General features: G+C 39.1%; 1 protein-coding gene across 3 annotated transcripts in view; it reads right to left on the bottom strand.

Moving 5' to 3' along the window:
- Positions 1-1,472: 1,472 nt before the first annotated feature.
- Positions 1,473-16,867, bottom strand: part of c12hxorf58 (chromosome 12 CXorf58 homolog) — a 32,298-nt gene continuing 16,903 nt past the window's right edge. For 2 of the 3 annotated variants that reach the window (XM_048541167.2, XM_048541168.2), the window contains exons 4-9: positions 16,253-16,347; positions 15,778-15,889; positions 12,566-12,697; positions 6,585-6,814; positions 5,418-5,562; positions 1,473-1,789 (exon numbers count right to left, since the gene is read on the bottom strand). In XM_048541167.2, coding sequence (XP_048397124.1) covers positions 1,622-1,789; positions 5,418-5,562; positions 6,585-6,814; positions 12,566-12,697; positions 15,778-15,889; positions 16,253-16,347 — 882 coding nt within the window. In that variant the 3' untranslated portion in view covers positions 1,473-1,621. The remainder of the gene's footprint in view (positions 1,790-5,417; positions 5,563-6,584; positions 6,815-12,565; positions 12,698-15,777; positions 15,890-16,252; positions 16,348-16,867) is intronic. The other variant, XM_048541169.2, reaches the window with a different exon arrangement.

Here is a 16,867-nt window from a genome sequence, read left to right as displayed (position 1 = left end):
CAATAAGTGCAAATGTCATGGAGCAATTTGAAAACAGAATGAGAAATTTGAAGTCAAGATGTTTACCTGGAGCCAATGTAGATCACCAAACATGGGTCAAAGAGGAACTTGATTTGCTGAAAGTTAAGGTATGAGCATAGGAGCTTTGGATGATCTCAAGTTTACAGAAGGTGTAATGTGGAATACCAGCCAAGAGTGCATTGAAATAGTTGACTCTGGAGGTAACAAAGATCTGATTGAGGGCTCAGCAGCACATGAGCAGAAATCAGCAAAGTCTGACAAAGTTGTGAAGATGAAAATATGCAGTTATACTGATGGAACAAGTAAGAGGTTGGAAGCTCACCTTGGGATTAAATGTGATATCAAGGTAGTGGTGAACAGACTAGTTTAGCTTGAGCTCATTGTTAGGGAATGGCATTCGAAAGAAGAAAAATATTCCAGTAGCCTATCAAAAATGTATTCCTCAAACACTTGTAGTAAAACACATCATTTGTGATTTGTTTCAGAGATAGTAGGAACTGCAGATGCTGGAGAATCTGAGATAACAAGGTATAGAGCTGGATGAACCACAGCAGGCTCAGCAGCATCAAAGGAGCAGGACAGCTGACATTTAGGGCCTAGACCCTTCTTCCCATTCCTGAAGAAGGGTCTAGGCCCGAAACTCCAGCTCTACACCTTGTTATCTCCTTTATGATTTGTTGGACCTTTGTGTGCAAATTGAATGCCATGTTTTCATAGATATCAACATTTCAACAGAAACCAGTTGCCCATAAAACACTGGGATCTAGAATGGAAAGGATCTGTGTAAATGCAAGGTTTCTTTTAATTGCTTGAGAAGTGACCTTTGCTACATCTGTGGAATGAAATATAAGATTGGATTTGATGACTTTGTGCAAAGTAACTTAACAATACATTTTTCCTTGGTTCACTAGTACCAGGCTATAAAAGCAATTTCCATTGTTAATTTTATGTGGAAGAGGTTGTCAACTTGTAGCCGGAGGCTGTACCTGTGTCATTCAGCCTCAAGCATGGCTGACCTGGAGATGCTCCTGCTTATTGATTGATTATTCACCTTTAAATCCTGTAACTGTGCAATTGGAAGGTGGGAGAAAACAGTCTGATTATGGTATAAATGTGTTATCTAGTCCTGGAGTAGGACCTGTATTTGGGGCTTCTGGCTTGGAGGCAGGGGCAGTATTCACTGCTTCACAAGACCTCAATTGATCAGAGGACAGTTAAGTCCCAAATAAATATTGTGCAGTATGAATCACATCTTCAGAAGAGAATGGGAGAAAATCAAACAGTGAAGAAAGACCATTGTTGATTGCACCCTCTTTAAAAATGCAAGTCAGTTACTGTTACTTTTGTACTCTGTAAAACTTCACATTAGAGATGTAAAACATTCAGTTTTTAATTTATTATATGCATCCAACAGTCCAATTTTATATAAACCAAAGGAAATAGAATATAGCTTATTACAATGTAGGTAAAGTGAAAACCAAATGAAAAAGAACCACAAAGGATGTGACTGTACTGAACAGTTGAGTATATCTGACATGGAAGAGCCAGAGTTTGGCAGCTATGTGACTTCACGGCATAGATTTCTGTGACTAAAATAAGACTAATAGTCAAGTGATAGTTCCTGTGTCCAAGCATAGAGTTCATCCACTTCATGTTCCCACTCTTCAGAAGGTGAATGAACAGCTGGACTTCTTTCTTGATCACAACTTGTGATAATCTGCAAACCATCCTGTGCATGACTGTGATGAGTGGGGTTATTCAGGACTTCCTGAAAATCAATCATGAAAAGTCAGTGATTGAAACAAAAGCACAATTGTCTTCAAACACTTTGGCACTATTGTATCTTTGTTTCCAAACAGAAAAAAGTAGTAGTACAACTGTCTTGAACTTTGGAATACCACTCGCACCTTCTATTACTTAAGATGTATCTGTAATCATTTGTCATGCTCAGTTGAGTCAACACATTAATTTATAGGTAACTATTAGCATTTTCTTAAGTAACTACTTAGTCTCTCATGTAGTTTTCTGATCTCAATAGAGAACAGTAATGTTACAAGAAAAACCTTCAATGCAAAGACCTTCATTTTGTGCATGAGATTCAAAGTTCAAAAATTGAAAGGCCCCAGTATTTTACGTGTCATTTAAAGATCTCCAATATATAATACATTCAGAAAATGTGCAGTGAGTAGGGATCAGCATCCCTCATGTGCTCATCAGGAATATATAAGGGATGGAACACTGAATTTCAAGCACCTAGTGTGAGGAACATGCTCTCCCAACAATAATATCTTGTAGTTCTTTGAAATAATAAGTCATAAATGCTTTATAACGAGTTGAGAGAAAGAAGAGGTAAGCCATGAAGGAAGAAACTCAGAGTGACAGAAGGAAGATTGTGAAGTTGAGGGGTGAGTGAATAGATGGAAAGGGCTTCCGAAATGTTGGTAGTGAGAAGAATGCGAAACTAAGCTCATAGGCACCAATGCTGACTAAGAGTTTCAGCATTAAACTAACTATGGCAGCATTTAAAGCAGGTCGAATAATGAGATGGAGTTGGTTGCCAAGGTTTTGCATAATCTGGTTCAGTCTGTATTAGTAACTGTGTTGGATATTGGGGTCCCTTTTAAATTTCTATGCCCTTAGTACCCTATGTATGGCATGTATCTTCATTTAACCGTGTAATGAGGTTTCTACCAACATAAAAAAGATTGATCAGGTCCTGCATTATGCTATTATGAGTACAATGTATTCAAAAATAAGGCTTTTTTTCTTAGAAGGAATGAAAACTAGTCCTCAAATTTAAGCAGCTAACTGTTAGTTAGGCATCGGGATGATAGTATAAGGTTGGGGTAGAGGTTAGATAGAATTTAGGATTAGGGTAAAAGTTCAGCACAACAGCGTGGGCTGAAGGGCCTGTGCTGTTCTATGTTCTAAGTGGATGTGGACACGGGTACCACAATTATCTGATGTCATGAGTGGCTGTCACATAGTCATTGGCCAAAAGGACTCAGGCAATTGATTGATAAAGTGTAATCTATGAGCTCCTGGAGGTACAGTATATCGTCAATGGGCAGTCCTCGGGGACCTGCCAGCTCCAGAGGGAAGATGGACCAGAGGAGGAGGAAGAGCAGGATGTTGCCTTCACAAATTTAACAAGACCAACATATTCTGTGCCTACAGCATGTTTGGTCTCTGGAAGTTAAACTTCCCAATTGTCACGATGGGATTTTTGAAAAATATAATTTACTAATGCATGATATCTAAATTGCTGTTTCTCAACAATTCAGTAAATGATCAAAAAATTTCTATAGCTCATCAATCGCTTATATTAGGTAATTTTGATCATGAAACCTCAAAACGAACAACTGACTAAAGTATATGAATCAATGGAAAGGGTACTGGGGTATGTGATAGTGCTGAGAAAAGGAGCTCATCTTACCAATTTCACTTGTGACTGATCCACAAGAGTTTTAGCAAAAGAGGCGATTAAGGAGTTTTTAAAGTTGATGAAAAGATGAATCTCAAAGTAATTTGCTAGCTGATCATTTCACAAACGGAAGTATACGGATTAGAAAGTGGAAGCAAGGGAGGATACACTCTGAGCATGAGTTAGATTGGGAGACACTACTGGAGAATTGCTGGCTGCATTCATGGAATTATACAGCACAAAAACAGACCCTTCAGTCCAACTCATCCATGCTGATGCAAGTTTCTCAAATGAAACTTGTCCCATTTGCCCACATTTAGCTCATTTCCCTGTAAACCTTTCCTATTCATGTATCAGTCTAAATGTCTTTAAAATGTTGTAACTGTATCTGCATCTACCACTTCTTCTGGCAGTTCATTCCACATATGAACTATCCTCTCTGTGAAGAAGTTGCCCCTCAAGTCCGTTTTAAATCTTTCTTCTCTCACCTTAAAATTGTACCCTCTAGTTTTAAACGCCTCTACCCTGGAGAAAAGACCTTTGCTCTTCACCTTACCTATGCCCCTCATGATTTTATAAACTTCTATAAGTTACACCCCTCAACCTCTTACACTCCAGTGAAAAAAATCCCAGCCTATCTTCATAACTCAAACCATCCAATCCCAGTAATGTCCTTGTAAATCTTCTCTGCACCGTCTCCAATTTAATAATATCCTTCCTACACTAGTGCAACCAGAACTTTACACAGTATTCCAAAAGTGGCGTCACTAATCTCCTGTACAAATGCACCATGACGTCCTAACTCTTACTTAATGGTCTTAGTCAAAAAACACGACACCAGATTATAGTCCAACAGCTTTATTTGAAAACACTAGCTTTCAGAGTGTTGCTCCTTCCTCAGGCAGGTAGAGAGAGAGGAGGTATCAAGACACAGAATTTATCAGTAAAAGATCAAAGGCTTATACAACGATGCAAACGGATTAAATAAACCTAAAATGGCTGGCTGACTCCCTCCTATTAAATCTTTAATCAGTTAGGAGGAGATGCAGGTTTCGATCAATTAAAATGCAAATCCCAGAATTTCTTTCAAGTCACTGCCCCGTGATAACAAAAGGTTTTATCAGTGTACACCCATGTCATCACTCAATGGTCTGAGCAGTGAAGGCAAGTGTGCTGAACACCCTGTCTACCTGTGACGCAGATTTCTAGGAACTATGTAACTGAAGCCCTAGGTTTCGTAGTTCAATAACATTCCCCAGGGCCCTACCATTAACTGTATAAGTCCTTCCCTTGTTGTCTTACCAAAATATAACACCTCACATTTATCCAAATCAAGGTGATGCAATGGCCTAGTGGTATTATCGCTGGACTGTTAATCTGGGGACTCAGGTTCTGAATCCTGACTTGGCAGATGGTGGAATTTGAATTCAATAAATATCTGGAATTAAAGAATCTAACGATGACCATGAATCCATTGTCGATTGTCAGAGAAAACCCATCTGGTTCACAAATGCCCTTTAGGGAAGGAAACTGCCATCCTTACCTGGTCCGACTGCAGACCCACAGCAATGTGGTTGACTCTTAACTGCCCTCTGGGCATTAAACACTGTGCAGCCAGTGACACCCTCATCCCGTGAATGAATGAAAAAAAGCTAAAGTCCATCTATCACTCCTCAGCCCAATTGATCAAGATCCTTTTGTAATCTTAGATAACCTTCTTCACTGTGTATTATACCACCAATTTTAGTGACATCTGCAAACTTGCTAATCATAAATCAAATTCAAACATGGGATCAAACAAGTCTAGTTTGTACTGGGTGCAATTAGCAAAGGACTATTCAATTGATCTAATTCATTTACTATATCGGTAAATTGTCAGAATTGATTGAAATAAAATGAATTCAACAAACATTTAACCTAAGGCAATACAAAACAGAATTAAAACATCTATACATTAATCACTTGGTGTTACCTCTTTGTTTTTATCCAAACCATAAATCTTTCTCATTTTGGAAACTTTTTGTCGTGCCTTGTAAGAACAGCGTTGTGACTCTCTTGCTGTTTTTGAGGATGTTGAAGATCGAGATGGAGGGATGTTTGTGGCTGGACATGGTGATCTAGGAAAATACACATGGGTTTTTCGATATACTGTAGATTGTACTACATTTTTTCTCAACAAGTTCTTAATTTGTCTGCACCATTTGTATCTTATGTACATCTGAGGGTGGCAAGTTGCTGTGTGCATTGTCCAGTTCACACCCATCCAGTAACTGGATTAAGCACCCCGAGATTAGTCTAACTCAATGTTGAACTGACAATGTGAGATATCAGGTCAATAATTAACCAGGCAAAGTTAACTTCAACTGAATAAGAACAGATCTGGGTGAAATAAATATGAGTCAGCAGTTGGCAGAAAAGGCAAGAGATGAATAATGGACTACCTTCATTTAAGAGGCATTTTGGACATGTTCAAGGTACATTTTCCTTGAAAATGATAGGCAGGGCAAAAGCCACAGCTACCTGGATGTGACAGAAATCAAGATAAAAAGGAAAAGGTGTGCTTACAATATATCTCATTTAGAAAATACAGTTGAAGGTTCTGAAGTGAGGTGAAGAAAAGAAGCAAAATGGGAATTTGAAAAGATACTGGTAACCAATTTAAAAATGAATCCCAAAATCTTCTATAGGTATATAAATAATAAAAGGGTGGTAAAAGGAGTAGTCCATAACATTAAACAATTAGAAACCACAGAGGAGATTTATGTATGGAGGCAGAAGGCATGCTGAGGTATTAAACTTAATACTTCAAATTTGTCTTTACCAAAGACATTGCGTAATAGGTGGTGTTTCAGGCATTTGAAGAGAATAAAATTGAGAAGCAGGAGGAATTGGATAAGCTGTGTGTATTCAAAGTTGAAAATGGCAAAGAGGTTATATTGAACTTGTATGGGCCACCATTTCAGAATGTTTTGAAGAAATCATATTGGACTCGAAGCATTGGCCCTGTTTTTGTCTCCACAGATGCTGCAAGATCTGCTGAATTTCTCCAGCAATTTTCTGTTTTCATTTTGTGTTGGAGCTTTATTCCTGAATATAAAAATAACAAGCAGATCACAAAGTTACCCCCTATGTTAGATACCTGGTCTGAGAGATTGTTCTAATGTGTTGAAGTTGAATTTCTTCAGTAATGGGTTTGGAAAGCAGAGTTGGCAATTCCTCTTTCAAACGCTGAGATAAAGTTTTGTTTTGAGCATAGTCCATAATGTCATACATAATGGTTGTCCTGGGTAGGTTTGTCAGGGTCAACATTCTCCAGTAGTTGTCTTTTCCTCCAAGATAAGCTGGAGTCTCATCCAGATTACTTATGTACTACAAAGGAATAATACAGATGAGAATATAAACAAGACACTCACCAATGAATTAATCTTTGTAATACAACATTATCAGCGTGAGTCACGCGATATGCCTGATTTTTGTTCCATCCCCACTAATTTATTCTTTATCGCTGTTTTGTGCCTGACTGCTAATGAATCAAAAGGTATAGGACCTACTTAACATTAATAGTGTGTGTGGGGCAGGACGGAAACACCATTTGTAAAATCCCATGTGATGGCTATCCTTCAAATTTTTTTGACTAGAAATAATCAAGTATTTTTGGCATATAGCAGCTTAAAGATTATGGCACTAGAATGGCAATGCAGAAATTACAGATTCACAATTACACCTGTTAATCCGAATTTTTTTGATCAGCACTAGGAAATCTTCCAGTGACATCAAAACCCAAATGTTTCACAAGTGTTGTCGAAGGATAGGAATCAGTCATCCTTAGGCTACTCTTGACCGCAGTCACTTATTACAGGTTGACTCCTAAATACTGTTATATTGTAAACTTTCATTACCAAGTTTAATAATAAAGTTATTGCTCACCAGTTTGCGTAATTATAAAATTGACCACACTTTCCTACATTTACCCATGAATATTTTGTTTGTGATTTTTTTTCATCTTAGGAAACATCGGAATGTTGTGTAAAGTCTTATGGATGCATATATAATTCTTCAATACCATCTTGCCTATGCCCTAGTTTCTCATAAGACCACAACAAATAGGAATGGGATTAGGATGCAAGGCTGATCCAACATTCCTCACATCCACTATCCTGCCTTTTCCCCATCATGACTGATTTTGCTATTGATCAAGAACCCATCAAAGCTTTAAATATACATTAGGAATCTGTCCCACACCTCTGACAAGGAATTCCAAAGACTTACACGCCTCTGAGAGAAGAAATTCCTCTTCATCTCCGTACTAAATTGGCATCCCTTTATACTGAGACTATGACCTCCAATCCCAGACTCTCCCATGAGGAGAAACACCTTTTCAGCACTTACTCTGTCAAGGTCCTTAAGAATTTTATATGTTTCAATGAGATCATGCCTTATTCTTCCAAATTCAAATGAATAGAGTTCCAACCTGTTTAATATTTACTCATAAGACAATTCCTTCACATCAGAGATCATCCTAGTGCACTTACTATGAACTGCCTCCAGCAAAATGCTGCTTTTCTTTAAAGAAGAGGTCCAAATTTGCTCACAGTACTCCAGATGTGGTTTCACGTCTTTTAAGCTGCAATAAGACTTCCCTAATATTATACTCCAATCCCTTTGAAATAAGGGCCAACATTCCCTTAGACTTCCAGATTACCTGTGTGCTACCTTTCTGTGTTTTGTAAATAAGTACCCCCAAGTACCTTAATGTTGCAGCTTTCTGCAATGTCTCTCCATTTAAATATTATCCTTTTGTTCTCCCTTCCAAATGGACAACTTCACTTTTTCCCACATCAAACTCTAGACCCACAGCAATGTAGCTGATTCTGAACTGCCCTCTGGGCAATTAGGGATGAACAATAAATGCTGTCTTGCCAGCAACACCCTCATCCCGTTAATGAATAAAAAAAAACTCTATTTGCTGACTTTTAGCCCACTTCCTTAACCCATCAATATTGCTCTGTAAACTGTGTGTATCCCTCTCAAAACCTGCCTTTGCACCTATTTTACTGTGTGTGCAAATTTGCTTGCAGCACATCACTTCCATCCTCCAAGTAATTAATATATATTGTAAACAATTATGGTCCCAGCATAATTGTTTAGCACTGATCCCTGTGGAACCCCACTGGTCATAGGTCACCAACCCAAGAAAGAACTCCCCATCCCCACTTGCTATTTCCTTCCCATGAGCCAATACTCTATTCTTGCGGATATATTACCTCCAACACCATGGACTCTTAGCTTACAACTTAACCTTTTGTGAAGTATCTTGACAAATGCTTCCTGGAAGTTTAAATACAGCACATCACTGGTTCCATTCTATCTAATCTGATTCCGACTTCCTTGAAAAACTCTAACAAATTAGACAGGCGTGATTTCACTTTCATGGAGCCACGCAGACTCTGCTTATTTAGATTATGCTTTTCTAAATGTTCTGCTATTACTACTTTAGTAATTGATTCCAACACTTTTCTAACAATGAATTTTAGATGCATCAACATATAGTTACCTGCTTTTTGCCTCCAGCTCATTTTAAATAGGAGTGTCATGTTAGTAGTTTTCTAATTCCCCCATAAATCTCCAAATCCAATGACTTTTTGAAAAGTACAACCAATATATCCAGCCTAGCTACCTCTATTAGGAGCCTAGGATCCAAACCATCAGGGACAGGAGACTTATCTGCCTTTAGCCCCATGAGTTTGTGTAATACAACTTCTCTGGTGATGTTGATGGTACTTAATTCGTCGCTGGGTCCTTTATTAGTAATGGAATGTTTGAAGTATCTTTCACTATACAGGCTGATGCAAAATATCTGTTGACCTCCTCTGCCATTTCCTCGTTCCCCAAAACCATTTTCTAAGGGACCTATGTCCACTTTGATCCCCCCCTTCCTTTTTATATATTCAAAGAAGCTCTTATTGTCAGTTTTTATATTCCTCGCTAATTTGCCACTGTAGTTTATTTTCTCTGTCTTTATTAACTTTTTGGTCCTCCTTTGTTAGATTCTGAATTTATCCCAGTCTTCAGTTTGACTTTGGTCTGATGTTATGCTTTCTCTTTCACTTAGTATCCTCTTTAACTTCCTCGGTTAGCCATGGTTGGTTTATCCCTCTCTTCAAGTCTTTCTACTTTTCTGGGATACATTTTTGTTGAAAGTCATGAATTACTTTCTTAAATGTCAGCCACTGATTGCTTGTCATTCCTGCTAATCTTTCTGTCCTGATCACATTAGCTAAGATCATAGATCATAGAATGGTAGGCATTACAAAAGAGAGAGTGCTAGAAAAGCTAAAAGGTCTAGAAGTTGATAAATCTCCTGGCCCCGAAGGGCTACATCCTAGAGTTCTGAGGGAGGTGGCTGAGGAAATAGCGGAGGCTTTGGTTGTGATCTTTCAAAAGTCACTGGAGTCTGGGAAAGTCCCAGATGATTGGAAAATCGCTGTTGTAACCCCCTCGTTTAGGAAAGGATAAAAGACAAAAGATGGAAAATTATAGGCCGATTAGCCTAAACTTGGTTGTTGGTTAAATTCTAGAATCCATCGTTAAGGATGAGATTTCTAAATTCTTAGAAGTGCAGGATTTTAGTAAGGGGAGGTCATGCCTGACAAACCCGTTAGAATTCTTTGAAGAGGTAACTAGTAGGTTAGACCAGGGAAGCCCAGTGGATGTTATTTATCTAGACTTCCAAAAGGCCTTTGATAAGGTGCCTCCACAGGAGGCTGCTGAGCAAGGTGAGGGCCCATGGTGTTCGAGGTGAGCTACTGGCTTGTATTGAGGATTGGCTGTCTGACAGAAGGCAGAGAGTTGGGATAAAAGGCTCTTTTTCAGAATGGCAACTGGTGACGAGTGGTGTCCTGCAGTGTTCAGTTTTGGGGCCGCAGCTGTTCACTTTATATATGAACGATCTGGATGAAGGGACTGGGGGCATTCTGGCGAAGTTTGCCGATGATACGAAGATAGGTGGACAGGCAGGTAGTACTGAGGAGGTGGGGAAGCTGCAGAAAGATTTAGACAGTTTAGGAGAGTGGTCCAGGAAATGGCTGATGAAATTCAATGTGAGTAAATGTGAGGTTTTGCGCTTTGGAAAAAAGAATACAGGCATGGACTATTTTCTAAATGGTGTGAAAATTCGTAAAGCAGAAGTACAAAGGGATCTGGGAGTGTTGGTCCAGGATTCCACTGCACTGAGCTTTGTACTGGTGATCTCAGCCTGTGGCTGCAAATCTGTGGCTGCTTTTGAATAGGAGACAGTCAAACAGCAATTCATCCCAGCTTGAAGACAAACAGTGGATAATAATGGAATAGTGTAGGCTAGATGGGCTTCAGTTTGGTTTCACAGGTCGGCGCATCATCGAGGGCCGAAGGGCCTGTACTGCGCTGTAGTGTTCTATGTTCTATGTTAACTTGCAGGTAGAGTCCGTGATTAAGAAAGCGAATGTAATGTTGTCATTCATCTCAAGAGGGTTGGGATATAAAAGCAGTAATGTGCTTCTGAGACTTTATAAAGCTCTAGTTAGGCCCCATTTAGAATACTGTGTCCAATTTTGGGCCCCACACCTCAGGAAAGACATACTGGCACTGGAGTGTGTCCAGCAGAGATTCACATGGATGATCCCTGGAATGGTAGGTTTAACATACAATGAACGGCTGAGGATCCTGGGATTGTATTCATTTGAGTTTAGAAGGTTGAGAGAAGATCTAATAGAAACCTACAAGATAATGTATGGCTTAGAAAGGGTGGACGCTGGGAAGTTGTTTCCGTTAGGCAGGGAGATTAGGACCAGTGGGCACAGCCTTAGAAACAGAGGGGGTTAATTTAGAACGGAAACAAGGAGACATTTCTTCAGCCAGAGCGTGGTGGGTGTGTGGAATTCATTGCCACCAAGCGCAGTGGAGGCCGGGACGTTAAATGTCTTCAAGACAGAGATTGATAAATTATTGATCTCGCAGGGAATTAAGGGCTACGGGGAGAGTGCAGGGAAGTGGAGTTGAAATGCCCATCAGCCATTATTAAATGGCGGAGTGGACTCGATGGGCTGAATGGCCTTACTTCCACTCCTATGTCTTATGGTCTAATCTCTACAGTGTGGAAACAGGCCCTTCGGCACAAGTCCACACTGAACCTCAGAGTATCCCACCCAGACCCATCTCCCTGTAAATCACCTAATCTGCAAATCCCTGAACACTATGGGCAATTTAGCATGGACAATTCACTGAACTGCACATCTTTGATCTGTGGGAGGAAATCGTAACACCTGGAGGAAACCCACACAGACACGGGAGAATGACCAAGCTCCACATAGACAGTTGCCTGAGGCTGGAATTGAACCCGGGATCCTGGCACTGTGAGGCAGCAGTGCCAACCACTGTGCCACCATGCTGCCCATTGCTACAGCTATCTTCATTTCATTGTAACTCACTTGTTTAAGTTAAACTGTTGTTTCCAACTCAAGTTTCTCTCTCTTGAACTAAATATTAAATCTATCATGTTATGATCATACTTTCTAAGGCATCCTCTACTCAGAGGTCACTGACTAAACTTGTCTCATTACCCATTCCCAGATCTAAGATAACCTGTTCGCTGGTTAGCTCCATCACCTATTGTTCTAGGAAACTATCCCCAATGCACTCTATGAATTTGTTGTCATTGACACTTGCCAATTTGATTAAACCAATCAAATGAAGTCTAAGATCACTCCATAATTATTATTCCATTTTTTTTACATACTTCTATTATTTGTTGATTTATAGCCTTTCTCGCAGAGTGGCTATTTTTTGTTCTGTACACTACTCTTACCAATGTCTTCTTTCCCTTGCTGGTTCTTAGCTCCACCCAAAAACTTTAAAAACTTTATAACTTTAAAAAAAAGATGAATGATACCTCCTCTTGTGTTCCATTTACCAGCATCTTTCAGGTCTTCTATGTCAAATATTACTTTGCAGATGCTCTAAAGAAAGCAACAGCATCGATGGTATGCGTCTTCCTACTTGACATTGCAGGCCAGCTAATTTGACCCACACAATCATCATTTATTACTTCAGCAAATTGCAGCATTACAAAAGCAGCATTCAAACCTGCATATAATCTTTCATTGTGACAATATCAGTTTCATCTGCTATTTTGGTTCTTTGATACCGAAGGTTATCCTCTATAATAAGATCATAGAATTTCCTGTGTCCCATAATTTTGCAGGAAGCAGCTGCTGCCTATTGAGAAAAGAAGCCTCTCATTAAATCTATAAATTATAAAGTTAGAACATGAAAGAAAAGGGCAATTACAAGAGCTCCTTCTTAATCCTTCCCAAAATACCAAGAAAGTAAATAAATCATTAAATTTTAACAAAAATTGTAATAGGAATAAAACTAGATTAGATTACTGATCACAGACCGTGGTATTTGACTTCGATTCAGCAAAGGAATAACTTCTAGAGATTTTGGGGAATTTGTGGCAAAAAATGGGACAGCTATCCCACAAACCTGACAAGCTGATATAATCACACCTATAGAATTATACTTTTCAGACAGTGTCCCAAGGCTTGAAAATTACCATGCCCAAGTATGCTCGGTCCAATTGGAAATACAGACAACCAGAAGTGGTGGGACAGTGGTCTATCATTGAGAAGGAGTAGCTCTGGGAGCTGTCAACATTGACTCTCAATTTAATAAAATCCAATGGAACAAGATCAAAATGGGGAGACTAATCTCTCCATAAATAACACCTACAAACTTCCCTCAGTCGAAACTCCTTCATGTTAAACACCACACGAAAGAAGCAGAGTAGCAAGAGAACAGAATGTTATCTAGGTAAAAGACTTCAATGGCCATCACCAAAGATGGCTTGGTATCTGAATTGGCAAAATCCTGAAAAATATCCTGCCACACTGGGCCTGGGACAGATGGTAAAAGAACAGAAGAGGAAAATGCCTATTTGACTTTGTTCTCACAAATGTACCTGTCCCAGATGCATTCGTCCATGACAGGAGATTACCAAAACAAAAGGAAGAAAATAAACTGACAGTGTAAACTAGCAAGTAATATCAAAATACACATCAGGAGCTTCTATGAATATATAAAAAGGAAGAGGGGCCAAAGTGAATAAATGACCGTTAGAAAGAGAGCTGGTGAAATAATAACAGAGAGCCAGGAAATGACAGAAGATTTGTATCAGTCTTCACAGTACTGGACAGTATGGCATTTCAAAAGCTTAAATATTTATGGGGCTGAAGGGAGAGAGAAGCTTATACAATAATTATCGCTGAAATAGTAGTACTGGGAACTACAGGAGCTAAAAGCCAATAAGTACGTGTGGTACACTAGGTTGCATCCTAGGATGTTAAAGAAAGTAACTACAGAGATAGTAGATGAACTGGTAGTAATCTTATAGGAATACTTAGATTCTGAAGAATTCACCAATGTAATATCATTATTTGAAAAGGGAAGGAAACAAGAAGCACATAACTCTTAATCAGTTAACGTCTGTCTTGCGAAATGTGTCTGATAGAAAGTAGGCAATAGCAGAGTGTTTAGAAATGCATTGTATGATCAAACAGTGTCAGCACACCTTCATGAAGGGGAAATCATGTCTGACAAATTTATTAGAATTCTTTGAGGAAGTAACAAGCAGGATAGATAAAGGAAAACTGGTAGATTTAATATATTTAGATTTCCAAAATGCTTAACTTGTTTATCATAGAATCCCTACAGTGTTGGAGCAGGCCATTCAGCTCATTGAGTCCACACAAACCCTCTGAAAAGCATCCAACCAAGACTCAGCCCCCAGGCTATCCCTGTGATCCTGTATTTCCCTTGGCTAACCCACCTAACTGGTACACCTCTGAATACTATGGGCAATTTAGCAATGGCCAATCCACTGAACCCACACATCTTTGGATTGTAGGGGGCAATCAGAGCACCCAGAGGAAACCCACACAGACATGAGGAGAATGTGCAAACTCCGCACAGACAGTTGTGAGGGTAGAATCAAACCCAGGTCCCTGGTGCTGTGAAGCAGCAGTGCTAACCACTGAACTACTATGCTGCCAGCATTCAATAAGATACTGCAAGTAAGGTCCCTTAATAGGCTAAGACCTGAGGAGTTGGAAATAGTATATTAGCATGGCTAGAGGAGTAGCTAACTAATAGAAGACAGAGGGTTGAGATCGGGGGATATTTTCAAATTGGAAACCTGTAACTAGTGGAGTTCCACAGGAATCTGTGTTGGGGCCATAAGTTATTTACAATACACAATAATAACTTGGATGAGGGAATTGCACGTGTGGTAACCAAACTTGCAGACGACACAAAAATAGGTGAGAAGTCATGGCAAAGATGACACAATGTCTACAGAGGGACATAGACGGGCTACATGAATGGGGAAACACCTGGCTGATGGAATATAATGTGGTATAATGTGGTGTGGCAACATGAATAGAGGAGCTGAATATTACTTAGATGGACAAAGAACAGAGAAAGATACAGCTAGTGGGATTTGGAAATCCACATGTATAAATCATAAAAAGCTAACATCCAATTTCAGCAAGTAATAGGGACTGCAAAGGAATGTTGGCATTTATTTCATTGGGGATGGAGTATACAAATAGAAAAGACTTGCAAAAACTATACAAGCCCTTAGATAAATCACCTACATCAGTTTGAACACTTAGGGGTTTCTTGCCTAAGGAAAGACAGACTGGCATTGGAGGCAGTCCAGAGAATGCTTACTTTTTGATCTCAGGCATGGAGAAATATTCTTATAAGGAGAGGTTTGGATTATACTCATTGGAGTATAGAAGAATAAAGTGACCTTATTGAAACATATAAGATTCTTAGTGGACTTGACAGGGTAACGCTGTGAGGTTGTTTCCCTTGTGGATGGGTCGAGAACCAGAGGGCTGAATCTCAGTGCAAGTGTTGCCCATTTAAGACAGAGCTGAGATAAATTTCTTCTCTCAAAGGGTAGTGAATCTGTGGATTGTTTTTAAACCACAGAAGGCTCTAGAAGCAGGGTCATTTAAGGCAGATTTTTAAAATAAGAAGCTAAATTAAGTGTTATGGGGCAAAGACAGGAATGTGGATTTGAGGGTTATGAGATTGGCCATGATTTCATTAAATGGCAGATCAGACTGGATAGCCCAAATGGCCTGTTACTCACTGTCAAATTCACATATGGTATTGGAGAATGATGTATGTTACCTCCTGTATATGAATCAATCTGTTCATCCCAGCAAGAGAACTAACACCCAGAGCGGAGTAAATGTGAAGGAAAAATGAATAAAAAATGGAGTTACCTTTGTCGCAGGCCTGATTATTCTTTTCCCACTTATATAGTGATTTTTACAACTCCCGGAATGTTGAAAAATCTTAAACACAAGGATTGGAGGAAATTCTTCTCCAGCAAATCTGAGACAAAATAACAAGATTGATTTCTGTAAATGGTGTCAGTCTTTTTAGGTAACTGTGCTTTTTCATCGTTTAAAGTAAATTAAATAATTGCTGCACTCCCGTTCCACTGTACAATTATTAATTAAGCTGACAATATAAATTCAAATTGAGCTAACCATTTTATATAGATACAACGAAACAGGTCTTGAAGTTCTGCTAATTTTAAAACAAAATAATATTGTTGTACTAGTAGATAATTATTATGCAAATTACATATAACTGATCAAACATACCTCTATTTTGTACTTCACTATGCATTTCTTAAATATGGTCCATTCTGTGTCAGTGTTGCTTTGTCAAACAGTGTCTGTCAGAAATTACCTGAATCTAATCTTATGTGACAAGCTGGTATCCTTCAGGAGCTCGACATCGGAGAGCTGAAGTTTCCTTAGAATGTTAGTTGTCAGGCAGTGTTCCTATCACAGGAGGCAATAAAGGTAAATATTCAAAGATTTTCAAAAAGTACATTAGCACAATAAAGTACGCACATGCTTTGGGGAAAATTAGCACTAACTGAAGCACAACAATCTTCTGAGTATTTTTTAAGGCCAGAAACAATCTCTGCATTTAATTAAAAATAATGTAGCAGGAAGGAATTACTGATTTATTTATGAAGTTTTTGACTATAAAAGATTGTCCAAAGTTCAATTAAGATTTGGGAGGAGGTGCCTCAGTGGTCATGTCACTGGATTAGCAAACCAGGCCCAAGAGTAACGTTCTGGTAACATGGATTGCAAACTCACTGTGCCAGACTGTGAAATTTTAATACAATAACAATTCTGGAGCTAAAGTGTTTGCTTCAAAGCAGTCATGAAATCGCTGTGCCGCCTGACCTTATCAATATGAGAGACTGCATTCCCTATGTCAGCAGTAAGTGTTTATTAAGTTCCTGCTGAAAAGTAGCTACCTACTGAAGCTGCTTTATGTGATCCCTTC

The sequence above is a fragment of the Stegostoma tigrinum genome, chromosome 12 (assembly GCF_030684315.1).
Source record: "Stegostoma tigrinum isolate sSteTig4 chromosome 12, sSteTig4.hap1, whole genome shotgun sequence".
Lineage (NCBI taxonomy): Eukaryota > Metazoa > Chordata > Chondrichthyes > Orectolobiformes > Stegostomatidae > Stegostoma > Stegostoma tigrinum.
This window is presented reverse-complemented; position numbering and strand designations above follow the sequence as displayed.